Source organism: Haliaeetus albicilla, chromosome 9 (genome assembly GCF_947461875.1).
Source record: "Haliaeetus albicilla chromosome 9, bHalAlb1.1, whole genome shotgun sequence".
In the NCBI taxonomy this organism is placed as follows: domain Eukaryota; kingdom Metazoa; phylum Chordata; class Aves; order Accipitriformes; family Accipitridae; genus Haliaeetus; species Haliaeetus albicilla.
In genome coordinates this window covers 7,908,180-7,934,720 of record NC_091491.1, presented here as the reverse complement: position 1 = coordinate 7,934,720, position 26,541 = coordinate 7,908,180, and the positions used below count along the sequence as shown (strand labels likewise).

The 26,541-nt window shown below is 59.2% G+C and overlaps 1 protein-coding gene across 3 annotated transcripts; it reads left to right on the top strand.

Annotated features, from left to right (window-relative positions):
• Positions 1–16,599, top strand: SSC4D (scavenger receptor cysteine rich family member with 4 domains). Of its 3 annotated transcripts, none has more exons than XM_069791394.1 (12): positions 1–589; positions 3,695–3,866; positions 7,842–7,877; positions 8,692–8,997; positions 10,640–10,711; positions 11,069–11,383; positions 12,301–12,381; positions 12,664–12,738; positions 13,510–13,821; positions 14,324–14,401; positions 15,015–15,355; positions 16,303–16,599. In XM_069791394.1, the coding sequence occupies exons 2-11, from the start codon at positions 3,743–3,745 to the stop codon at positions 15,329–15,331; spliced, it is 1,716 nt and encodes a 571-aa protein (XP_069647495.1). In that variant the 5' UTR covers positions 1–589; positions 3,695–3,742; the 3' UTR covers positions 15,332–15,355; positions 16,303–16,599. The 3 variants fall into 3 exon arrangements, with proteins under 3 accessions (XP_069647495.1, XP_069647494.1, XP_069647493.1); XM_069791393.1 differs by having other exon boundaries at positions 12,661–12,738; positions 16,308–16,599; XM_069791392.1 differs by having other exon boundaries at positions 12,661–12,738.
• The last annotated feature ends 9,942 nt before the right edge of the window (positions 16,600–26,541 follow it).

Below are 26,541 nucleotides of genomic sequence, written 5' to 3'. Positions count from 1 at the left end.
AGGTGGGAAGGAGCTGAAAAGCCCAAATCCTCTGAAATAGCTTCTCCCTTCCCCTGAGGCGTAGCCCAGGCTCTGCCAGCACCCAATTTAAGGATGCGTCCCTGCCTGCCTTCCTGAAACCCGAGCCATTCCCTCTTCGCCATGTCTCCTTAGAGGTCCTCCCTCTCTTCCTCCCTCTCTCCTTCTTCTTCCTCTTCTTCTTTGCCCTCCTCCTCTCTCTCTTTCTCCTTTGCTTTCAGGATGATCTGCCCCAGGATGGGACGCAGGGCTGCCATCCTGCGCTAGAGCTGTGACCCAGCCACCTCCCGGCGCCAAAGGTGCAAAGAGATGACGGACTGGAGCTGTTCAGCTGATGGATGAGATCCTTTTTCCTCTTCTTTCTTTTCTTTTTTTAAATTTACTAAACAAGATCTCACCTAAAGAAAAAAAATCCTGCTTTATCCCCATCACCTCTTTACTGGGAATATTCATTTCAATAATTATTTTTTAATTTTTTTAACTAACTAGCCAGCTTTTTACTTCAAAAGAGAATAGTTGTCTCTGGGATTCAATATACCCATCTTTATACTGGAAAGAAAATACCAAACAGGTAGGTGGATTTATGATGCTTTTTTTTAGGTCAGCATAGTAATTACAAATAATGATCTGCCGGGGCGGTGGCGGCTGAAAGTCTGTAATTTCTCACGAAGTTGCTTGAATAGTTGAAAAGTGGAAGAAGTGACAGCTAGAGAGCAGGGGGGTCGGTCCAGCCTTGGCCAAGGGTGACCAAAGGGGACCAAAGAACCCATGGGGTCTTGTGTCCAGGCAGGAGGAGGGAGTTTTCATCAAGGCCAAAGAGCTGGTTGGGCACAGTGTGTCTGCTGTGGTGTGTGTTATCTGGGGTGGAAGCAAGGACTTTCTGTGCCCCGCGTTAGAGCCCTGCTCCTACCCTGTAAGTTTTGCATATCAGACACGGTGGTCAGCGCTCGTACGGGATGGGGGCTGCTGATGTGGTGTACGCTGCTTCTTCCACTGGATGCATGGCTGGGGCTTGTTTTACAAGACACCTAACAGCTTGAAAGACCTTAGTTTGAAGGCACTTTTGGAAACCTACATTCAGCAACCCTTTAAAAGGGATGCCGTGCTTTGCTACAGTGCCACAATGGCTTATTATGGCTTAAAAGCAGTTTTTAATCGATAGGCATTCTTAAAGGGCCCCAACACCCCTGGGTGCAAGGAAAGGGGGTTCAGTTTGGGGTGAGGATGGAGAAGCAGGCAGAAAAGCACAGCCAGAGAAGGAAAGTTGGGTTTTACCTTTTTGGCGTTGGCCGTGGCACAGCATTGCAGTGGTTAATGCCCACTGCCGCCCTGCCAGGGAGCAGGAGCGTGCTGGCTCCAGCACAAAAGTGGCCCGCGATGACAATGTCCCTGAGAGCAGGACATGATGCAGGGGTTTGGCCGGAGCAGGGCGGCAGAGGGGCCGTCTGTCAGCCCTGCCCCACCGGAGAATGGGGAGGGCTGGCGGGACAAAAGGCGACATTATTCGGTGCTGCAGGAGAGATGAATGGAGTATTGAAAAACACCACCTTAGAGAGTAGATTGATTTTCATCCCCCATCACTGAGCCATCTGTCTGCTGGCGGGTCTCCTCCCGAGGCTTGGTCAGCAGGAGCTGAGTGGTGAGAGCAGGGAGGTGTAACGGGGTCGTATCCCATCCACGGTGGCTCCATCCTGCACCTCCAATGCTGTGCTACCAGCATCTCCCACTGATGCACACAAAAAAGCCTTGGTCTACCATCATCTCTCGCTGGTGCAGGCAACAAAGTCAAAGGCTTGGTCTGAAGGATTGGGATCCCACCCAACCTGTGGTCTTGAGGGACCTTGGCTAGGTGGACACGGCCCGGCACATGGTCCCACCTGGGAGCTCTTCCCACCCCGTGCCTCCGCATTGGAAAACCAGGAGCAGCGAAAGGCTGGATGAGGGCTTTCCACAGGGAGGGTGTTTGGTCACCGATACAGTGGATTTCAACGTCCATGCCCAAGTTTCTGACCATCGGTAGATGCCTCAAGCAGCAGCAGTTGGTGCCCATCCCTTCAGGAGCTGTGATTTGTGTAGGCTGGAGGGACTAATTTTAGGGCTCCACTTAGCTGAGACTTACAGCCTGCCTTTAGAGCAAGCGTGTGAAAGCATCCTCACGATGGCACTCCTCCACCAGCACAGGCTGCTGTCCCAGCGCTGCTGTCAGCCCGACTGCTGGGACCTTGCTCTGGGTTCCCAGAGGTGGAAGGAAGAGCAGGATCAGGCCCGATCCCACTCCCCACCAGGGTGCGAGTGAAACAGAGCTAGAAATCCACCACTTGGGCAGTAATTTCTGAAGGGAGCAGCAAATGAAGGGAAAATGGCATCTTACGATATTTAATCTCTTCCTTGTTTTCTGCCTGACTTTCCCCTGTTTGCTTTCCATCTTGTCCCCGTGGAGTTTGCGTCTCCATCCCCCAGGTGAATGATGTTGTCCTATCAGACCCCCAAAATTTCTGTCTTCCCACAGAAATGCCTTTCCCTGCTTTTTCCCACGGGATGACAAAGAGCAGAGACAACAGGGACCTCCGGATAAAGCCCTGGGGAACATGCCAGCGGAGGTGGGGAGGTCTCATGTTGGGTGGTTAGCGTGCAGGTCTTGGAGGACATGGGTGACCAAAGATTTGAGCTGCCCAGGAGAGCCCTTGGGTGCATTAATTCATCACGGGGTGGTGAAGAAAGATGGGTGCAAGGCACTGGACCTCAACTTTCTGGTAGCTCAAGTGCCATATATGACCACATGCTGCCTGGTGGGACCCCATGGGAACCCCAGCATAGGCTGGGCACCGGGAAGGGTCCCTGGGAGTGGGGAGGCTGTGCCACTCGTGGAACAGATCCCCTCTTCATGCAGGAGGATGTGGGCATGGTCTCCAAGGAGCCCACTGGAGGAGAGCACCAGAGGGAGAGGAGCCAAGGCAAAGCAAAGGGTTGGCTGCGGTTGTGTCCCGGCTGGGCTTTAGCTGAGTGTTTGTCACCAGCAGAGCTGGAGCAGCCTTGCAGGGGGGGACATGGGGTGGGCAGCCTGGCTGGGGGTGAAGTGAAGCACCATCCCTTTCCAAAGGGGGTTGTGTGACATGACTTGGTGGAGTACTAGGTCCACTCCATGGTCTAGGAAGTGTTTTTCAGGCTTGTGTGGATGCAGAGCTCCTTCCCAATTCTGCCTGGATTTAATGTGTGACTCAGTTTACCCACGTGCGGTATGGGGTATATGTGCTATGGGGTTTGCTTGTAACCTCATGTAGAACTAACAGAAGGACTAGCTCCACGTGGATGCAAACAGGATGGTTCCTTGAATGTCTTGGGGGCTGAAGACCCTGGGTGAGAGCTCTGAGGCTGAGCATTCAGGTGTCCTGGTGGGTCTGAGGTCCATCCTTCTGCCTGTGCAGCAGCCCGGCCCTGAGGCTCTCGCTGCTTCCAGTTTTGTCTCGTGGGTGGAAAGTGGCCCTGCAGCTTCATTTGGCCACTCAAAAAAATATCTCATTCTCCATAAATCCAGCCTGAATTATTTTTCATGTGATTTCTGGTCACTGCTCCAGCAAGTGTCAAGGAGGGACTTGTTTGCAGGTCCTGCATGGCCCTTGGTGGGGCAAAGGGTCTCCTGGCCATCACCACTAACCCTGCTGTCTGCACGTTTCAGGGACAACCTTCTCTGGACACCCGTCTGCGGGAGGACTGCGGTGCAGCAATGAGACTCGGTCCCTGTCCGGCCAGCTGGCACGGCACAGGGAGGCTGGACATCAGGGTGCTGCCTCTCTCCCTGATGCCAGCTGCGCTCTTCCTCCTCCTCCTCCTTCTCCTCAGCCCCACCGGTGAGCTCCCACATGGTGCGGCGGGAGGGGGGGTAATTTTAGGCACCCACAATCTCCCTCCTGGCCTCAGATTTGTGGGCAGGAGATTTTTCTTCATGGAGAGCCATGAGCAGGAATATCACGATGTCCCCAACGGCATAGAGCGTGCATGGGGATGGAGGGAGCAAGTTCAGCTCTTATCTCCCAACACGACCTATAGGTGATGGCAAGTTCAGCATTCAGGGCTGGCAAGGCGGCTGGAGCAGGCAGCTGCCAGCACTGGGGATGGCACAGGTCTGAGCCCCAGAGCAGGCAGCGCGGCTGGGAGGATGCTGATGGCCATGGGCTGGGAACTGGGGGACCAATCCTGCTGAGGCAATGGGTGGGATGAGCACCCGTCCCCTGAGGACACCGGTCCCGAGTCAATCCTGGCAGGCACAGTCCAGCCAGGCTGGGAAGCATTTAAATTGAATTGGAAAAAGCCATTCCTGCTCTCGAATGAGGGTCTGCACGATCGCTGTGGCAGCATAATTATCCTGGTGTGACTTTATCAGTGTAATTGCAGCCAGGCGGTTGGTAACACCTTCCTGCCTCAACAAAGCCCTGCCAAGACAAAGCCAGCCAGAAAGCAGGCAATTAAGGTGTAGTCACACACCGTAATTGGATTAAATCGGGTTTTATAGTTCCCACCCCATCAGCTGGAGATTCCCGTCCCCCCTCCAAGCTGCTGGTGGCCGTGCTGGCACCCACAGTCGGGGTGTGGGGACCCTGGGGGACCCGTTGGCTCTGCCACTGTCCCCTGCACTGCCAAGCTCTTCTCTTCAGCAATGGGCACCGCTAAATCACTAATGAAGGGCGATTTGTCCTCCCATTTGGTGGTTTTATTTAGCACTGTGCCCTGAAAGGGATGGTGTTTACTTGAGCTAGTTTCCCCTTTTCTTTTGGCTTTGTGAAGCTGGATCAGAGGAACGTGGAGGGCTCTATCTCTTCTCAGAAAATACTGGTTTCTTCTCGTTCCTCATTAATGTAGATACACCAGGCATATTTTTTTCAGGTCTCTCTTGACTTTGCTGGAGGATGCTCTCAAATGAATATTTCAGAGCTTTGATTTTGACTTAAAGGGAGATGAATATTGAATATTTAACAATGTCCTTTTTATCCACTGCTTTTTCGGCACTGGAGCAGACTAGGTGTTAAAAATCAATACAAACCAGGATCAAACGCTCTTCCTAAAAAGCCTCGCATCTCCACATGTTTGGTGCAGAGGTGATGTGAATTACCTCTCTTCTGTTATCCAGCCCACGGGGCTGCCGTGTCCTTCCCCGTCCTCTCCTCTGCCAGCCAGCCTCTCTGCTCCCTTGGTCTGCCCTGTTTAATCCCCAGTTCTTGCTGGTATCGCAGCATTGCTTTCCAACCTGCCTGGGTCCAGCTGGGGTGGCTGGAGAGGGCAGCAGCACCCAACCACGGCTGGAGATCTCCCGGCTGCCGTCGTTCATCCCAGCTATGGATGGCATCTCGCTCCTAGCCCCTGCTCCTGGGTGCTAAGTCATAGTCACAGCCTTATTCTTATTTCTCTTGGGGCTTCTAGGTCTTTCTTTGGCAGCCTGGTTTTGGAGCTGACTTAACTGTCTCCGAGGCCAAGTCCTAGCAAGGCAAAAGGGAGGTGGGTTCATCTGCTTGACCGTCCCCTCCAGGCTGATGCTGCTTCTCACGGCGGTGACATCCACCTCCGGAGTGGCAGGAACTGAGCTTCACGTCATTGCTTGTAGGCTGAGCATGAAGCAGGACAAGGCTGGTCCAAGCCAGGGGTAGGAAAAGAAGCCATGGAGCCACCATGGGCATTGATCAGCCCTTGGCTGCTGTAATTAATGTGGAAGGATTTTATTTGCTTAGAAGGTGTTACCCGCGGTAGAGGGCTGTGCAGCCGGAGCCTCGAGCCCCAGGTGCCCTGGATGCCCGAGGAGATCTGTGCTGTCCTCGCTGCGAGATGGCCTCAAGCATCTGCCGAGGGCTTGCAAACTCCTGGGGCACCCATAGGTGCAGCGATGGGGACATCCACAAGGTCCAGCCACCCGTCCCCATTCACCATCCCCCAGGGCATCATGATCAGGTTGCCGTGATCCCCTGGACAAGCTGGAGACCTCAGTGCCCCATGCTGGCAGCATCCCAGGGGGGACCCCCATCACTCAGAATTGGGGCTGAGAGGGGTTTTGTGCCCAAAGAACACCCAAACTGTGGGAGAGGGGTGCAGCCCGGTGGGGGGAGCAGGTTGCCGGCGGTTGGCTCTTGCCCATGCTCCCCCCCGAGCATCCATACCCCCGGGTGTGGGGCTGCTGGCAGGGTGCTTTCAGAGCCCTTATTTAAACCCAGCTGACTGGGATGTGGATGCATCCTGCAAGTGTTCAGCTCCCTCCAGATGCTGCTTGTCCACGCTGGTCGGAGAGGAATGAGAATTAAACGGGAATTAAAGCCCCGCAGCAGCACTGTTTCTCGTGTGGCCAGGCAGCTGAGCCCCAAGGCAGGAATCACCAGGGGTCTGTCTGCATATCGCAGAACCTGGAGCTGCCCTTCCTCAGCTGGCTGGGATCGAGAGACCCTATCCTGACTTTCCAACACCTCTGGATTACACTAGCCCCAGCCCTGGCTCTGCCTCACGCTGCAGGAGACCAGCAGCTTCCCCTGGATTTACCCCCACCGCTACACAAAAGCAGTTTTGTTTAATCGAGAAAACAAGGGAGGAGTCCATCCTCTCCCTGCTCTTGCTCGCTCTTCTCCAACAAGCTCCTTCCCAGCTGTGGGAGGACATTTCTGCAGCAAACTCTTGATAAGCCCTTGGCAGCATCGCCGGGGCTCCGATTACTGGGAGGGCTGGGTTCCCAGTCAAGGAGCCATGGCTATGCTCCGTGCTCCTCTCCTCTCCCTCCCAGTTTTCAATGCACCTCTTCTCCTTGATGGTACCACCAGTGGCTGGTGCAAGATGCCACGTACCCCAAAGGGTGGCAGGTGAGGGGACAGACGCCCATGCCTGTGTCCCCCCACACCAGTCTGGTGCAGCTGGACCCACTGGTGTTCTACGGGCCGTGGCCCTGCGTGTGGGCTGCAGAGCAGGGCTCACCCCGGGCACCGCAGCAGGCAGCACGCTGCTCTGCCCACGCCAGAAGCATCATCCTGCCCGGTGGCATGCAGCGGTGGCTGCCTGCGGTTCTCCAGCGCTGACTGTTTCCATCCCGTAAGGCGGCTGCCCCCCATCAACAGGTGTGTTGGGACATGCATATCAATATAGAGCTTGCAAACAGTAGACTTTGTCGGGAAAAAAAAAGAAAAAATCATTTAAAGTGCACAGAGGGATGCCCAGTGCAGCTTTTTCCATCAGATCTCAAACAGGTTTCCCGTGCCAGGCAGGACTGGTTTTCCTCATTCCCATCTCACCCCCCCAGGTTTTCCATAGGGAGGTGGGGCACGAGGCAGGAGGATGCAGGAGCTGTGCAGGACCCACAGCAAGTCAGCGATGGAGCCGGGGAGACACGAAGGTCCCCGAGACCTGGCCCAAGGCACAACCCACCTGGGGCCGCTGCTGCCAGCCACCGGCTCCGACAGAGGAGCTGCTGGCCCGAGATGAGGGGAAGGAAGGAAGGAGAGGGGGAAGGAACAGCCAGGGAGCTGCTCGCTCTCAGGGAGCTGGTAAGGGCAGCCCTTGGCACCCCTCGGCCACGCTTCATCTCAGGGAGCTGCACGAACCCGGGTGAACCATGCTGCTGCCTCAGTTTCCCCACCTGCAATGCAGATGAAATGATGCCCTGGGCTAGGGTGTTTATTTTTCCCCCCCCAAACCTCAGGTCTCTGCAGAAAAGGGAAGGGTCTGAGGGTGTGCTGGGTCTTGCTGTTCCCAGCCATGCCCACCCGCATCCCTGCTGTCGTCATCCTCTGAGCTGCATCCCTCCTCTGCTCGCTGCAAGGATGCTGGGGAGATCTGATCCCTTTTCTTCTCCCTTGCAGGCACCACCTCCGAGTCTGCTCTGTCACCATTCCCAGGTGAGATTCTTCTCTTAAAGTTGCTTTTCTCTAGAAGTTTTGTTGAAAAATGCATTTTTTTGTTAAAAATGGGGTTTGGAGAATTTCAAAAAGGAAGGATATTGGTTTTGAACAAAAAGTAGCAACAAAAAGCTAAACTTCTTTTACAGAAAGGAAATACAGATTCTTTATTATCCCTGTTCTGCTTATTATCCCTATTCTGCTTATTATCCCAAGAGAGGTATTTTGCCGCCTCCTGCTGAGTGCCTGTCCCTGTGCCATTCGTCATGCTGAGCAAATAATTCCCTTGACGTGGCAGGCTTGGGCCACTTACGTGCCTGCTCCCCATCACCAGCAGCTTGAAAGATCATCTCTATCCCACTAACTCCCATGTGGGACCAGCTCCGGACACGTTCATTGAGGCTAATAAGAATTTGCTAATTGCATCTTGTCACTTGTCACTCAAGTCATATGGCATTACGTGATGTCACATGTCTGCTTCCCTCCTCTCCCATTTGGTTATTGCCCAGGCCATTAGTAGGCAAGATGATGGGGTGATGGTGCATCTCATTTATGGACTGAGATATGTTGAGTCTCCACGTCCACTGCTTCCAGCAGATGAAGAGAAGCCCATGCCCCACCATCAGGTGGACAGCAGCAAGCCAACAGCTGCCTTGCGGTACAGCGAAGGGTCACCATTTTCTTTAAGGAGCACAGATTTGGTGCAGAGAGGGCTCCCGCCCTCCCTGTTGACACTCATTGAGTGTTTGCCACCTCCCAGTCCCGGGGCGGGCTCATTGCTTTCTGAGGAACCTCTCTCTGCCCGTCCTTCCAGAGATACGGCTCGCCAACGGGCCCAGCCGGTGCCAGGGGCGAGTGGAGATCCTCTACAATGGCTCCTGGGGGACGGTCTGCGATGACGACTGGGACATTGTGGATGCCAACGTGGTGTGTCGCCAGCTGGGCTGCGGTCACGCCGTCGCCCTCCCGGCCGCCATGACCTTCGGCCAAGGGAGCGGACCCATCTTCCTGGACAACGTGGACTGCAAGGGCCGGGAGGCAGCCTTGAGCGAGTGTTGGAGCCACGGCTGGGGCATCCACAACTGCTACCACTATGAGGACGTGGCTGTCGTATGCAACGGTAATGAGGCTCGGTTCCTCGGGGGCAAGGAGAACAGGGGGATGCCTGCGGTGCTGCACACCCTGGTGTCTGCAGATGCCTTGGGGGAGCTCAAGAGTCACATCTCAGAGCCCGTTCCTCTGAGCCTGGGTCGGCCAAACCTCCTTTGTAGCCTTCCTCCACCCCCTTCTTCAATCCAGGTCATCTCCCAGCTCAGCACACTGGTGTTCCGTAGGGTGACCAGCCCGTTTTGTCACTCCCAGCTCAGGGACTTTGCAACCTCTCCAGCATGATCCCTGGGGAAGGAGCACATGCCCACCCACGCTCCTGCTTCTGAGTCAGCCGCTGCCCAACTGCTCTTTCCCCTTTTGACTTGTCTTCTTTAAATTGCTGAGCTTGTCAGTAGGAAATGTTCCTAAAAGTGAGAAAAGCAGTGGAAAGCGTTTGAACTTGGCAAGTGAAAGTGGAACAGCTCCATGCCAACCCCTATATACCCTACACATTCCTCCTGCATAGCTATGTAGGGTTTGCTTATCAGCCATGCATCAACGACCGGTAAACGTGAGGCTGTGCAGGCCCAGAGCTCGGCCACGGCTGCAACTGCTTGGTGAATCTCTGCGTCCTGCAGAAGTGGGGCTTGGAAAAGGAGGGATGCTGGGTTGGCTGGTGGGTCAGACCAGCAGCAGCCAGAGAAAGGAGGTCGTGGACTGAGCAGGAAGCCTGAATCAAGGCGCTGCTGGAGAGGAGAGGTGAAAGGACTGAAGAAGGAGGTGGGGAAGATGGGTCTGAGGGCAGAAGAGTGGCTTGAGCCCTTAGGTGTTTGGAGCTTGGTTGGCAAAGGAGACCAGGAGATGCTCTGGGGTGGCCCTCAGAGGAGATGCAGGAGTTTGACCCAAGCACCAGACCCCTAAGGGAAGGTGCTCCCAGCTGTGCCACGTGGAAGCTTTCAAGAGCCAGCTTTCTGTCGGTTGTGGTTACGGAGGAAAGCGTGGAGCTGGCCAGCTCTTCGCCGTGTCGGTGGGCTGGGTTTCCCGGGATCCTTCCCGCAGTCCTTGAGCACGTGTGTGGCTGGCTATCAGACCGCTCGGCTCCACTGCCATCCAGCTCCCCGCACCACCCCCAGGTAATCTCACCAGCCCAGCCAAGGAGCTGGGACAAGACAGGCAGTGTGGTAGCTTGAAACACCATTGTTAGCAAAAGAAATAGAGGTAAAACAAGCAGGAAAATCAAAATATTACTCTTTTTTTCTTTACACGTGCCATGACTTTGAATCCAAATCCCATGATAGGTGGGAGCCTGACTCCTGACAGCTTAGCACAGCATTATGATTTAGTCCGGGTCCCTATGCCATGCTGCCCGGCACAACTTCCCACCGTGCCAGCAGCCGAGGTGCTGGCCCCATCCACCTTCCTGCCCCTACAACCAGGCAGATAGCTCTGGGCAGGGCGGTGCAGCTGCAAACCCCTCTTTCTTTCCCCATTGGGGGTGGTTTGGTGCAAACCCTCTTGTTTTCGGTGGTGCGTGCTTGCCGGCGCGTGTGAACGCTGGTGCCGGAGCCGGGGGAGCAGCGGGGTGGGCAGCGCGTGGGGCACTGCTCACAGCTGGCTTCTGGACGGGTGGCTGCGGGCAGCGACGGATGCCGCCTCTCCGCTTCCCTTTTCAGAGTTCTCGCCCACGCAAGCCAGCGAAGGACCGACAAGCAGGACCCTCACAGCCTCGGTACAGGATGGGGAAAGTAAGCTGCTCGGCTGTCGCTTGCAGGGGCCCGTCCTGGCTGAGGGCTGGTAGAGAGCAGCGTCCCCCACCTGCTGCCCCTCCATGAAGCACCCTGTCTCTCCGGCTCCGAGGGGCAGATCCCCGGGGACCCTGTCATGGCGCCGGCTATGGCCAAACCCTATCCCAGAGGTTCCCAAAGCTCCCAACAGCCGGGCTGCCCTAAAGCATCACCCCTTCCCCCGCGGTTTCTCGCCCAGTTTCTTTGCCGTCACGGGCGCTGCCGGATCCAGGCTCGGTGGCATCGCTGTGCCGTGGTGCGTGCCGTGACCTCCCGGGGAAAGCAACGCCCTTCTCACCAAGTGCTGTCACCCTCCAGGTGACGGCAGCATCCGTCTGGTGAGCGGGACCGACACCTGCCAAGGCCGGGTGGAGATCTTCTACCGCGGGAACTGGGGCACCGTCTGTGACGACGACTGGGGCCTGAGCGATGCCAGCGTGGTGTGCAAGCAGGTGGGCTGCGGCCAAGCCCTGGATTACAAGAGCAACGCCTATTTCGGCTACGGCACGGGGCGCATCCTCCTGGACAACGTCAACTGCGACGGCAGTGAGCCCTTCCTCTCCGCCTGCTACAGCCTCGGCTGGGGCATCCATAACTGTGGCCACCATGAGGATGCTGGGGTCATCTGCACAGGTACCGGGGCAAAGCATCACCTTCGGGGCTGTCCCCTGGGGGGGGAAAAATCCAGGGGCATCCTGATCACCAAGGAGAAGTGGCCTCAGGGAGATGCTGCTGTGCCCAAGGTCAGGCAGGGACCCGGGCTCTGCGTCGCGGGAGCATCCTTTCTCCTTATCTGCCGTCATCCTGGCGCTCCGGAGCAGGCTGCGACACCACTCCGAGAGCCTGGGACGTGGCCTGAGCAGCAATTTGCAAGGGAAACGCATCTGCCGGCCTGCTGTTTCCCTGCTCTGCCGGCTGGAAAACAAGCTGCCCATGTCCGGAAGAAGCGAGCGGCTGCCAGGGGCCAGGCATGATGCCAGGCCCAGCCTGCCTCCCCTTCGCCTCCCTAAATGATGTATTTCTGCCATTCTCCACTGATTACCATTTATAATGTTAATAATCCCCCTGAATTCCCTCATTATCACGGCTAATGACAGGAGCAGTAAGTGCCAGTGCTTTCCCTTTCCCACTACTAACAAACAAAGGGGCTGATGTGAGAGAAAAGGGACAATTTTCTCAGGCTTGTCCTTTCCTCCCTAAACGTCCCCGTCCCCTCTGCCACCTTGCCTGGGCACAGAGCCGATGGCACCCCCATCCACAACCCTGGCTCAGTGGGGCAGGGGAAAACCGAGGCTTTCGAGCTAACGAACCCTGCCTGATAAACCTCCCAGGTATGCGAAGCAAGACACCCCACGGCACTGCAGGTGGGACCTCGATGCTTGGGTTGGGGTGGAGAAGCACCATCTCCAGCACGTGGGCAGCAGGGATGTGCGGATGGACACGGTCCATCTGCATCCCCATCGACCCTGCGTCTGCCTCCCAGAGTCAGCAAGTTCATGGCTTTGCAGCTTCTCCCCCCATGTCACCTCTGTCCCTCTGTGTCACCGCAGGGCTGGACACATCCACCATCACGTCCTTCGCCACCTCGGTGGCCCTGGACTACGAAGAGACGCTCACTGCCACGGCCACAGGTAGGAGGTCGGCAGCCACCCAGCTCACCCTTGCACCATAGCTGGGGCTGGGGGCTCACTGGGAGGGGACCGTGCCTCCTGTGTCCTCCTGTGACCCCAGCACGGTCACCCTGGGGTCCTGCCGCACGTAGGTGAGGCTCGGGGGGTGACATTGCCCACGGCAAGAGCTTGCTATGGGGCCGCCGCGGTGCTAGAGGCCCCTGGCACCGACTGGAGAAGGACAGCGGGTGCTGGAGCCCGACCCCCCCCAACACCCGCGTGTCCCCACACTTGTCCCAGCAGTGACAGACAGCAGGGACCAGCCTTCCCAGGCCACCGAGGTGGTCACCTCCGCCCTCTTTACCATCGAGCAGGAAAGTAAGTGTGCGGCCGCTGCTAGTCCCACACAGGGTCCGGCACGGCCCCCTGAGCTCCATGTCCCTGGGGGGTTACCCCATATCCCCAGGGCTCACCCTACAGCCCTGGGAACTACCCCATGCTCCCAGGGGACCTTCCGCATCCCCTGGGTTTACCCCATTCTCCCAAGGCTCACCTCCCATTGCCAGGGGATCTCTGGCACCCCACGGTTCACCCCATGCTCCCAGGGTTTACCCCACACCACCAGGCAGTTGCCCCATGCCCCCAGGACGTACCCCACCTCCCCAGGGCTCTCTTATGTCCCCAAGAGTACCCCAGGGAGTTACATCCCCAGGGCTCACCCCACATCCTCATGGCTCACCCCACGTCCCCAGGGCTCCCTCCATATCCCCAGAGGTTGCCCCACGTGCCCAGTGCCCCAGGGCTCACCCCACATCCCCAGGGCTCACCCCACATCCCCAGGGCTTACTCCATGCTCCCAGGGTGTTCACCCCATGCCCCCCAGGGGTTCACCCCACATCTCCGGGGATTACCCCATGCTCACAGTGCTCACCCCGTACTGCCTGGGAGTTGCCCCACGTCCCCAGGACTCACCCTATGTTCCCAGGGGATCAGCCCATGTCCCCAGGGTCTCACCCCACATCCCCAGGGCTCACCCCTCGCTCCCTGGGGGCTCACCCCATACCCCCGGAGGGTCAACAGGGGACATCGGACCCCCCGCGGAGCCCCGGTCCCCCCGACGGCGTGCCTGTGCCGGGGCCCCCCACGCAGGTGGCGGCGTGCGGCTGGCAAACGGGAACGGGAGCTGCCGCGGCCGGGTGGAGGTACGGCACCGCGGCACCTGGGGCACCGTCTGCGACGACGACTGGGACTTCCCCGACGCCCAGGTGGTGTGCCGGCAGCTGGGCTGCGGCGCTGCCCTCGCCGCCACCGTCCTCGGCTCCTTCGGCTACGGCAGCGGGCCCGTCCTGCTGGATAACGTGGGCTGCGGCGGCGGCGAGGCTCGCCTGGCCGACTGCTTCCACCTGGGCTGGGGGCAACACAACTGCGGCCACCATGAGGATGCCGGGGTCATTTGCCGAGGTGAGACCGGGAGCGAGCCCGGTGGCCACTTGCCTCCATCCAAGGGTCTTCTCTTGCCGGCCGGGTGGGAGAGGGGGGATGGATGAGACCGCCCAGGGGTCCCCAGGTCTCTGCTGAAGCCTGGCTCGGTGGCATGGAAATCCAACGAGATAATGGGCGTAGGGAGGATTTCGGCCACGCTCAGGCCGGCTGCGGGAAATGGGGTCCCCAAAATGGGGTGGCAGGTGGATGTGAGCCCCCAGACCCTGGGGTTCCTCCTGCCCACGGGGGGACAGCGGTGGCAGTTGAGTACCGTGGTGTCTGGTGATGGCCGGAGTGTGGGTACCACCTCTGGTCTCTGTTTGTGCACTTTCCTGGAAGTGCAGTGGCTGCAGATCCCACCCCACACATCCCTGCATCCATCCCCGGCCACCCCACACCACTGCTGGGGGGCTCTGACCCAGCCCTGGGGGGCACAGGCATCCCCTGAGTTGCTTTTCCCGCCCGTTCCCCACTGCACCAGGTGCTGACGATGCTGGAGACCATTACCAAGAAGCCACCGCTACAACCACCACATCGGCCCCGACTCATCCCAAGGATGGTAGGTATCAAGGTATCACCTGGGGATGGGGTACCAGCCCTGGGGATGCTCTGCACCGGCCCAGAGTGGAAAGGGAGGTGGCTCGGGCAGAGGCCAGCTGCTTTGGCAGTGCCTGAAGCACTGACCTGGAGCAGCCCCCAGGAGGGGGAAAAGCTGTGCTGGTAGCACTGTTAAGCCCTGGCGTCTCCTGGTGTCCCCAAGGCTGGTCCAGGCAGAGGAGGTGCTGGACCTCAGGTGATGGACCTCGGTGGGGAGAGGACGGGATGGACCAACGGGGCTGAGCCAGGAGCAGAGATTATTGTCTGTTCCTTCAACCTGAACATCCACCGCGGTGTTTTGGGGGTCAGCCCCAGCTCTGATGGTGGCCAGTGGTCACCCCCTCATGCTCCTGCCTGTGCAGAGGCAGCGGGGGAGCTGTGGGCAGCAGCAAACATCTGCCCAACCTCAGAGAGACCAGGGCTCTTCTTGCCCTGGGGCCACCTGGCTGGGAAAGGCCCCTTCTCCATCAGCCCTGGGGAACCAGACACGCAGGCAGGGAGAAGGTGGATGTGGTGCTGGGGCGGGCAGGGGCAGGGGCTGCTCCCGGGGCTGCCTCACCCCATTCCTTCCGTAGGGTCCCTGCGCCTGGTGAACGGCAGCCACCGGTGCGAGGGGCGCGTGGAGATGTTCTACCTGTCCCAGTGGGGGACGGTGTGCGACGACGCCTGGGACCTGCGGGACGCCAAGGTGGTTTGCAGGCAGCTGGGCTGCGGGTACGCCGTGGCAGCCTGGGGGGAGGCACGCTACGGCCAGGGCACCGGCTACATCTTCCTCGATAACCTCAAGTGCAAGGGCCACGAGCCCTCGCTGCTGCGCTGCTCCCACATCCGCTGGGATGTCCACAACTGCGACCACTCCGAGGATGCCGGTGCTGTCTGCAGCGTCCTGTGAGCGCCCGCCGGGACCCTCACGCAGGTACGGGGTAGGGGACGGATGGTGGAGGGAGTTGGTGGCAATGCCCACGGAGAGGGGCTGCTGGATGGGGATGCTCACTCTCTGCCCCCTGTGGGTGTTTGGGCTCTGAGGATGGGAAGAGCTGGCTGAAGACGGGGCTTTCCTCAGCTCCTAAAATACTGGCTGAAGCTTCCACCCCCGAACTGCCCCTTGCAAAAACAAAACCATTTCTGGTGTGAAATCTGATTGGTTTCAGCCATTCCATTTAAAAGATGAGGAGAGACAAATGGAATTTCTGCTGTGAAAATGATGTTAGATTATACTCAGAAAATGTAAAAAGGGGGCTGAAATCAAACCAGGATATTCCAGTGGCTCTGCAGTGAGTTGCTGCTGTTCTGCAATTTGCTTTGCAAACCCCCCAGCAATCCGAATACCAGGTTTTTCTTCTCAGAAAGAAATTTTGGCAGAAGAAATACCAAGTCCTCACCAGTTTCCATGCAGCAGAAATCTCACACTGTCTGCAACCCTGTCCTGCTTTGCAGTTGCCCAGTATTTCTTCCTTGTGCCCATTTCACCTCCCGTTTCTTCTGCAAACACCACGGGGTTTGTGGAGAGCTCAGCCGATATTTCTCTTCCCCAGGGGGCTTCGGCTCAGCCAGTCCCTGCCCCAAAAATCCCCCGGGGAGCGGGGAAGGACTGGGCTCCCTGCAGCCTCCCCATCCTTCTCCATCCTGCGTGGTCCAGACCAGCTCCCTGCCGGCTCTCACTGCTCTTTCCCAGGAGCTCCGTGATGCTCCGAGGTGTCCGGGGCAGACAGGGAGATGGCAGGCAGGGCAGGAGCAGATGGAAAACCATAGGGAAGACCCCAAATCCCTGCCCAACGTGAGGGGAGGGTGGCAGTGCTGAACCCAGGAGCCCAGTCCCTCCCCAGTGCTGTGCCTCTGGGGTGAAGGCTGTTTCCCTCCCAGCTCAGGTGGAAGGACCCAGCCTGCAGCACCAGCTGCCTTCGCCGTCAGCTGTTTCTGATTTCTAATGGGACACCAGCAAAATTATCTTCGTATTTTCGTGGACAGGGTGTGAGGGTGAGGAAGGGCTCGTGCAGTGGTGCAGAGCAGGTCCCGACTGCTCCCTCCGCCGCACTCACTGCTCTATTTGTGCAATTCTTTTGTTAATAATAGATTGTGCATATTCCTGGGTCGGGGTTTTTTTCCCATTTTTTCTTATATGTGTTTGGGTTTGTTTTGTGAATAAATAAAAGCCCTTCGAAAGTGCGCTGAGACCTGGTTTGCTTCCCCGCCACCCCGTCGAAGCCTGGGCAGGAGCAAATGGCTGGGGAACAGGAGATGCCCCAAGCCCAGAGGCAAGGGCTCAGCTCTCGCTGCCAAAAATTGGTGCAAATCCCTTGCCGGCTCCCGAGCTGCCCTCAATTCCCACCCAGCTGGGAGACAAGCTTGGACCCTTCCCCACTCCAGCTCCGGGGCGTACAGCCCTGACCCCCACCAGGCTTGGGGGGGGCGAGATTGGATCCAGCTCTGGGTTTGTTCCCGGTGGGATTTGGCAGCCCCGCGGGCTGCGGGGTTGCTGCTGAAGCAGGTGCGTTGCCATTGTGTGCCTGTATGGGCTCTGCGGTGCTGATGGCAGTAAATTCGGTGTTGCTTGCTAACGATGGAGGAGCAGATGGGAAGAGAAACTGTCCTGGGAGCTGCAGCCCCTACTGCTGCCTGCTGCTGCCTGCAGGGAGAGGCTGTGACCGTGGGGCTGGGGACCGGGAAAGAGGGCTCCTCGATTCGGCAAGGCTTTTCCGCACCCCGATTGCCGGTGGCCAGAGCGGCGGTGTGCTCTGAGACAGCATGTCCCAGCCACCGGACCTCCGTGGACATTGGGGACATGTCCCAGGCTGGTGCAAGTCCCCTCGGGTGGCCCTGGCCCCATGGTCCGGTAGCCAGCATCAGGCTGATGTTGGCTGCCTCTCCACCACTTCCCATGGGCAGGGCTTTTCCAGCACTTTGCTCCCAGTCCAGATTTCCACCAGCGGGGAAACTGAGGCACAGAAGCATCTTCCAGGCAGGCCGTGATGGCACAGTTGGACATGGACTTGCTGGGACCCTGGGAGAGGGCAGGGATGTGGCGTGTGAAGAAAACCTCTCCTTATACTGCATTCCCAGGTCCTGCGTGCTCAGCTGCCCACCCTGCTGCCTCCTCACCCCCCCACTGCCACCACTGCCTCCCACCTCACCTCCTGCCTCCGGGACAGCTGGGCGATGCCTGGGTCCTGCCGGGAGCAGGAGGGGGGGACAGAGCTGTCCCCGACAGCCCCCAGCCCACACCAGCTGGGGATGGGTCAGAGGGTACCATGGGCTCTGCCAGCTTTGCTCCCCCCCCGCTGTGGCTGTGGGAGGTGGGAAGGGGGCTGGTGGCCAGGAGCTGCTTTGGAGGCTGCTGCTTTGTGGGGTGTGGTGGGGAGGATGATGAGAAAGGCTGGCTGGGTTTTCCCTGTTTTCCTTGGGGACTGTGCCTGGAGCCGGCAAAGCTGGGCTGGTTTTTGGCATTACCCCACACCCTCCTCCTCTTCGCTTTAGGCTGAGAAGAGCAGGTCCTGGTCTCCCTGGGCTTCTCCCTTCCACAACCTGCAATCCAGCAGGCAAAGGGTTTCCAGCCAGGAGAGACAGCAGCCTCCTCCCTTGTCTTCCATCCTTTTCTCGCAAAGCCAGTTTGGGATGTACTGGGATCCACAGGGATCCCTCCCTGACACCCCATGCCCAAGCTGGGCATCATCTCCGTGGGAGCAGGGAGTGACAGGCAGGGTGGGAACAGGGTACCAGCACGGGGGGATGCTCTGGCCCTGGCGCAGGGTACCAGCACGGTGGGAGGGATGCTCGGCCCTGGAGCAGGGTACCAGCGTGGGGGGAGATGCCGGTGGTGCGAGAGCATCCCACCATGGGACCACAGCCAGGCCACGGCGGCTGCGTGGGAGCCGGGAGAAGCCACGGTGCCTGCCCAGCTCTTCTCCTCTTGCCGACATCAGCTGTTTCTCTGTGCCCGGAGCAGCTGTGGCTCTGCACCGGTCGATGCCATTGATTAGTTCCTCTCCCCATCCCTGGAGAGCGGACAGCGCGGGGGGCGGCAGGGGGAAGAGAATAAATATTTCAGCAGGTCCAGGCAAAAGCTGGGGTTATTTTGGGGCCGGGATTTATGGGCTATTAGGAATAAGGAATGAGTCTGTGCTGGGGAGAGGAGACCCATTAATCCAGGCTGAAGGAGCACAAATGAGCAAGGGGAAATGGAGGAGGCTTTAATTATTTCACCACGTTTCAGAATAATAAGCCGGCCCTCTGGCCGAGTGCTGGCATGGGGCTCGGGAGCTCTGCTCCCCAGGAACTGGGGCAGGCAAGGGGACACTCACGGTTAAACCCCCCCCCAGCTGTGCTGGGAGGGATGGGGGTCCCGTTCTGGGACCAGTATGAGACCAGTACAAGCAGTGTTGCCGGCTGGGACGTGATATGGAGGATGCACTGCTTGTGGAGGGAGGCTGCAGAGCGCGGGGATGGCTGGTGGGGCCCGTGGGTTGGTGCCTGGTCCCAGGGGTGCCCTTCCTGGGCCAAGCCAGCCCCACTACCCGCCGTGCCCCGTTAAGGCAATCCTGTCTGCGCCTGTAACCGGAGGAGCTGGGCACCGGTGCAGGGGTGAGTCACTGCCGGAGGCAGCCCTGGCCCGGAGAGCAGCCCTGGCCCGGAGAGCAGCCCTGGCCCGGAGAGCAGCCCTGGCCTGGAGAGCAGCCCTGGCTCTGCTGTACCCAGCACCACCTGGGTGACCTTGGGCTGCACTCCACTCCCCGGCTCGCTGTGCCCACCCCCACTCTCCCTGTTGCCTCTGCATCCCCCCCGTGTGCCTCAGTTTCCCCGGGGGCACCTGGGACGGTGGCCCTGGCTCACCTTTTGGCAACCTCAGGGAGCTGCAAGGGCCTGGCTGCCCTGGCTGGGGGCACAATTTTACCCCACGGGGGGCACCGAGGGGCAGATTTACCCCCATTCCCTGCAGTGGGGGGTCCTGGGGATGTGGGGACCCACGTGGCGGGGATGCAGGGCAGGGACAGCCTCGGACCACCTCATCCTCTGACGGGATGGATGAAGACCAGGTCTCCCCGCAGCATCCCTGCGGCACAGCACGTCTTGTTCCCTTGGGAGCACGGCCCAGGGTGCCAAGGTCATCCAGCAGGACCACGGTGGGGTGCAGGAGCCGTTCAGCGCACCCCACGCCGGGTAGCGTCCTCCTTCCCTGCTCCTGCCAGGCCTGCCGCCGCGGCTCCCGCTGACGTCACCTCGCCGGAGCCAGGAGCTATTTTGGGAACTGCAAAGTCACTGGCGCAATTAGTCCGCTGGCAAAGGGAGCGGGGTGGCTGGGGGGACCGCGAGGCCGACTGCTCTCCACGCCGTGCCCGTGTTGTGCCGGGGGGCTGCGTGGCCATGGCCCGTGGGTGCCAGCAGATCTGCACCTCTCCTTGCGCCTGCAGGCTCAAGGGTTCCCTCCGCCAGGGTGAACGGCCACGGTTGCAAATCCTCCCATCCATCATCTCCTCCTCTCTGCCTTCTTTTTTTTTTTTTTGCTTTTAATTTTATTTCATTCCCCTGGCAGGAGCCACCCCACGTGGGCTGCCGAACGCTGGCAAAAGCCAGCTCGCTGCCGCCTCGCTGCCATCGCTTGCATTTAGAGAGAGGCAGGAAAGCAATTAGCTGGCAGCAATGCTGGCAACGTGCTTCCCATGGCAATGCCACCAGAGAACCCCACGGGTGAGGGGCTCTCTGGGTGGGAGTGGGGGTCTGGCCGTGCCTGGGCACTCTGCCTCCGGCTGTGCCTTTGGTTTAATCTGGTTAGCATCTTTTTGGATGCAGCCATCAGGATGCAGGATGGGTGCTCCCGACTGCATGGCCAAAACAGCCCCCTTGTCCCCCGTCCCGGGGATGGGGACATGCCACGTGCTGCTGTAACAGCAGAAGGACACCCGTCCCTGGGTCACAGCGCAAGCAGATAGTGGGGTCCTGCCCTGCAAGTGCTTTTGTGCCTGGGGTCGGGGGGACGGTTAGAGGGGACAGTCAGGGTGCTCAGCCCTCCTCCCCCAGTGCTAGTTGCTTTCTCTGGCCACCCTCCTCACCTCCCAGTAACCTCCAGGTCACGGCCAGAGGGGACGTGCACAGAAATGCTGCAAGAAGCTGATCCTGGCAGGCTCCAAACACCCCAAAGGTGGGGCTCCAAAAATCCCTTTAAAAATCTGGAGACTTTCCCATGTGCCCCTGGCATCTCTTTCACTCCCATCCCCCAGGAAAAAAAACCCAAATCCTTTCACCTGGGGAGGTGCCATAGCAGGAGTCGGTGCTCAGCTCCCCAAACCCTGAGCCAGGGCTTTGGGCAGGGATACCCACGGGGCCGGATCCAGCACGCTGCCCGTCCCCTGCCCAAGGCCACGGCAGAGATGCTTGGGTGCAGGCAGGCTGACACCCACCGTTCCCCATCGCTTGGAGCCCCAACTTGGCCCTGGAGCGGGGATGGGGGGTGTCCCTGCCTGCGCTGGGACTGGAGGAGCAGCCAGCGGTCCTGGGGTGGGGATGGATGGGGCTGGGTGGGGAACAGGGGTCCAGGGGGTGGCTTTGGGGGTGACGGGGACCATGGGAGGGCAGTGGCAAGGTGGGGAGCATGTGCCCCCCCCCTTTCCCAGGGCTGGGGGAAGGGGCTGCGGTGGTGGGGCTGGGAGCTGGGTGAGCCTGTGCTGAGTCACGCTGCAGAGCCGGTGAGCAGGACTGCAGCAAGCGGCTCGCTGCCGCCCGCCTGCAATGGGGACGATGTGACAGCCCCGTCCCTCCTGCCCGCAGCACGCTCCAGCTCCTCACCTGCTCCTGGGGGTCCAGGATGCTGATGTGGGGGTGATGCCCAGGTTGGGGGGGGTGGGGGTCCTACCGTGCCCCAGGTCGTGGCTGTCTCGGTGCTCCCGGCCCTTCTTGCACCTCTCCTGGCCCCCTCCACTGCAATAGGGATGGGGCAGCTCTGGGGTGGGGGTCCCAAGGACCCTGGGCAGGGAGGAGGGAGGACTGAGCTCTCCTTGGAGGAAGAATGTCCCTGACCCCAGTGCCGGAGGGGTGTCCCCAGGTAGCTGTGACCAGGGGGGCACAGCGGGGCTGGGAGGCCACTCATTGCCAGCACAAACATACAAAGGCACTTGGCAGCTGCTGGAACATGGGGTGGCTTTCCCCTGGCACTGGGAGGGGTGGGGGGGTGGGCTGGCAGAGACCCCCCCCCAGCTCCCACCCAGTGCCACCGAGCCAGGGCACGGGGCTGAGCACCCAGCCCCGTGCCGGTTCCCCAACACCCCTACCACCGCACAGGACAAAGGGTGGAGGCAGGTCCCTGCTGCAGAGGGAAACTGAGGCACGGGCGGTGTCCGGAGGCTTGGCCCCACATGCTGCCACCTCTCGTGCTTAAAGCCCGGGGCAGCCCCGTCCCCGCAGGAGGCTGGTGACCACCCTGCCCGATGCTGCCCACCAGCCCCACAGAGCTCAGAGCTGCTTCTGGAGGGACTGAGACAGCCAGGGCTTTTTTTAGGTGCTCCATAAGTGCCGTCTGGGCGGTATTTATATCGGCTCCTTAAATAAGAGCTGCCATCTGAGCCCGACGCGCCTGCTTAATTATTAAAGCCCAGCGGGGAGGCGGTGTGCCTGCCTGGCCCCGGCCCACCTACCCGCTGGCTCCCTGGTGGGGTCCTGTACCCCAGGTCCCCCCAGCTCCCCACCAGCACCCAGGGTGTGGGCTGACATCCCAGCCACCCCAGGGCATCCCAGCTTCCCACGGGCATATGTCCAGCGTGGGAGCATCTTCCCTGGGGCTGGGAGAAAGGCGGGGGGGCGGATATTCCGAGTGGAGGCGGCCACGGCATGGGCATTGCTGCAGTTCTCAGTGCCACAGTGCTTGTTCGGGTATTAGGGATAAGGGGAGGGTGGGAGGCACCGTGCGCTGCCCTCCCATCCCATCTCGGTGGTTTGAGGTGGTCCAAGGGAAAATCATCCCTGGAAGCCTGGCTGTGTACCCCGAGGGGTACGGGCAGCCCCGCTTCGTGGCAGGGCTGATGCTAAACAGCGCAGGAGGGCAGCTGCTGCAGCAGAATTAATTTGGGCTTGGGAAGTGCTTTGAAAGCCTGAGATGAAAGGCCAGAGCTGAGTACAAAGTGCTGCGGCTCCACAGACGGGGGGAAGGAAGTTCCCCTTCAAAGCAGCATCGGTCTGGTGGGCTTGTAGCCGGCTGCGCCGTCAGCCACGGCCCCTCCATCACCTCGTGCCCCAGGTGAGGCAGCGTCCTGGCTCCAGGGCATTTTGGGGAGGGTTGGTGCACCCCTGAGCTCACTCCGGTGTTGGTTGGGGGGTCCTTCCTCGGGGCTGGTGGGACCCCCCCAGCTTCTGTGCCTGGCAGGGTGGAAGGGTGCTGGGCTGGGACTAAGCCTGCACCATGGCAGGCTGGGGAGCGCTGCTGGTGGGTGTGGGAGGAGAAGGGATGCCCTTGGCCTGTTCCTGGGACGCTTCCCTTGCTGCGTCACACAGCCAGACTTGGAGCAGCAAGGTGGAAAAGGGGCCAGGCTGTCGGGGTGCTGGGATGCTGGAGACAGGCAATCTGCCCAGCAAAGGGTCAGGCAGGGAGGACACGAGGGCACTGCTGTCCTGCAGCCTGTGGGGATGGGGACACCAAAGCCAGAGGTTTTCTCAGTTTGTTTTTCACATGCTCAACTGCAAAAGGTGGAAAACTGCTCCCCTGGGCAGGCAGCACCTTCCTCAGGACAACCTGAGCAGCAGCCGCCCGGGCAGCAGGACTGGAAGTCCCTGGGCTGTGCAGGAGCCAGGGCAGCATCCCAGGGATGGCACCCAGCATCCCAGGGATAGCACCCATCATCCCAGGGATGGCACCCATCCTCCCAGGGACGGCACCCATCCTCCCAGGGACGGCACCCATCCTCCCAGGGACGGCACCCATCCCAGCTCCGCGCACCAGCCCTGGGGACTGCCACCCTGTGTCCCCCGCTCTGCCCAGCTTTGCCACCCCAAGCACTGGGTCACTGCTTGCTGTTGATGTAAGGTGTTGCCAGCATGCCTGCGTACCAACAGTGACAAACCTTGCCCTCGGCGTGGGGACAGGCTGGGGAACCTGCACCATGCATCCCCCTCGCCGGGCATCCCCCTCACTGGGCATCCTCCTCGCTCCAAGCAAGCAAATGCCGAGGGACTCCCGGCACTCTCCCACAGCAAGAGAGGGGTGAGGATTTTTGGATCCATTTTTGGAGCAGTCAGCAGCTAACTCAAGCGAACCTCCAAGTCAAAGAGAATTTACTGCCTTTCCTTGCGGTGTCACAAAGCATTGACAAGACGTAACGGGGAAGGCAAGAAAATGTGAAGAGAAGGACTCATCTTCCAGGCCGCAGGAATTAACAAAGTGGCACATCTGAACACGCTGGAATATTTTTAATACTGTAGGCGGAATTGGGGTTATTAGGCTTTTCTGGGACATCTGCAGAACAGACCTGCATCCTTTGGGTCTTTGTGATTTCCCAACCCAGCAGCCGTCTGGGCTCTTGCTGAGGGGTGTCTATAGGTACCAGGCAAAGGTGGGAGAAGGGCATTTAGTGATGGGCAGCCAGATGACACCTCCAGCTGCCTGGGCAGCCTGCCAGAAGCTTCTAACTCCAGCCGTTCACCACCTAACCTTCATCCCACCACTGCCCGGCCTGTAAAACAGAAGAATTACGTGATGCGAGGGGTGCTGATCTATGCATCGGAGCCCAAAAAGGGGGCTGGATACGCTGCAGATAAATATTACATCCAGATCGCTATTCTGAAGAGTTTACAGCATTATGAATATCATGTTCTGACCTGTGATGGGGAAGGAAATCATCTGTGTTGTGAAATGTATTTATTGCTATGGTGCTTTGACAGGAATAAATCAGTATTTGCTTGGTCTGGGGCAAAAACACAGTCACCGTAAATCGGCAGAGCTGCAGTGATGTGGACTAGCTGAGAACCTGCTGTATTTATGCAAATTATTAGGTAAGTGTCACAAGGTTTGTATGGAGAGGCAATATTTTTTATTAGGCCATATGATGTATCTGGAGAACCAGACGAGCTTCCAGGCACATAAGTGCTTCTTCGGGTCCAGGCTTTGTTCAATATTGTCCGTGAGAATCCAGTTGTACCCAAGGGCTAGTATTATTTTTTCCAGGTTAGAGGAACCATACATCCAACCCAAATGTAGCAGTATCACTCAAAAGGTGTCCGGGATGAGCAGGCAGCTCCACTCTGATCCGTACCCAGAGATCTGGTAGTCCTGCTTGACTTGGGTGATGCCCCACAGCATTTCTAGACACCTCCGGACTATTGATAAGAAATGGTAGCAATAGCTGAAAAACCAGTTTGGGACCCATGACCTACTTCAATATTCTCTTGCATTCTGTACTTTTTTACTCAAATTGTCTCCCCAAAGCTGGTGTCATGCAGAAAACAAAGCAAAAACCCGCTGCTGAGCTCTCCAGAGATGATGGCGAGCCTCCTCAGAAGAATGAATGCGCCATTATCAGAAAAGAGGAATAAACTCCCCTTGTCTATGGGCGCTCTCCTTGGGATAGCCGTAGTGGTAAACAAAAGCCGGGCACAAAGGCTGTTCTCACACCAGAACCACGTGTGTCGCGGGGTGTGAGGCCGGGGATGCGAGCAAGGAGACAGCGTTTCATTTTATAGAGGAAATAGAGAGGATCTGGGTGTATTTCTAGTTTTATTTATCAGAAGGCATGATTTCTTCTGCTGTTGGAAGCTGTAAACAAAGAAGTATTTTGTGTTGAGCAAATCTATCCAATACAATTCTTTGTTATTCCTAAAGCAGTGCTAAAACCACAATAAAGATGGAGCTCTCGCCCCAAAATGGTGTCGCTTGCCATCATAAAGCACCGTCGGCATTTCCAAACCAATTTGTCCCCACCCACGTGGGTGAGACCATGGCCACGGGCGTTGAACAGCCACAGCAGGCTGCGGCCACCATATCGCCCTGTAGAAACCGGCACGTCCCGGTGCCACCAAGGTTTTCTGTGGTGCTTCCGAAGAAAACCGCGGGGCGCGCGGATTGGCAAGCGGGACGGTTGAGTCCTCCGAGATCGTCCTCACACCTCCCAGAGCATCCACGCGGGGACAGCGGCACCGGGAAGGACCGGGGACCGGCGGACACGTGCACCGGGGCACACCCGGCGTGCGAGTGGGAGGACGGCGTTCGCCCACGCGGGGCTGTGCGTCAGCACTGCCTGGCTCCCTCCGACAGGGATAAAGCGCTTCCGTTGGGATCGGCGCGGTTCCCTTCGTTAGACCCCTTTCCCTTCCCCCTCAGTGCTGCAGCATCCTCTCGGCATCGGTTTATCCGTCGGCTTTTTAGGAAAACAGGGTCTCTTACGGCTCCTGATGGAGCTCCTAACGCGCAGCAGAAGCTCGGCTAGGCCGGAGCAGACGTGCGCCTTTATCTCATGTGTTATTGATGAGCGAGCGCACCGCGCTCCCGAGCTGGCCGCTCATAAATTATCCAGCACCGTCGTTTTTCGGTGGGGCTGCAATCCTCGGTGGGGGCGGCTGGGAAGACCCCCCGCCGTCGGGAAAGGGGACAGGGGAGGAAAAAGGAGGGGGTCAGTTGTTTATCCCAAGTTGTGTCACCGCAGCCTGGCCCAGCACCGTCACGGTGTGGCAGGGACTCCGGGCACGGTGTCACCCGTGCCCGCGTTGTGTGTAGGCCCGGGGTCGTGAGGGGCTCCACGGGGGTCGAGTCAGCGGCCTTGGGTCCCACAGGGGTGCATGTGGCCGAGCGAGGCCTACCCCGGGTGGGCAGCCCCGTCTCCCCGTGTGTGTGTCGCGTCCCCCCCCCTCCCCCGCCGCCGGCCGCTCCCGGTGAATCAGCACGGGCAGCCGGCGGGACCCCGCGGGCGGGGCGGGGCGGGACCCCGGCGGGGCAGAGCGAGGCGGTGAGACCGGGGGCGGGGCTGGGGGGGCGGTGTGGCGCTGACGCGCGGGGCACGACGGGAGATGGAGTCCTCGCGGGGGTGCGGCGGGAACCGCCGCACCCCCGCGAGGACTCCATCTCCCGTCGTGCCCCGCGCGGAGGTGGCGGGCGGTGGGGCGGGGAGGGGCGGGGCGGGGCGGGCGCAGGGG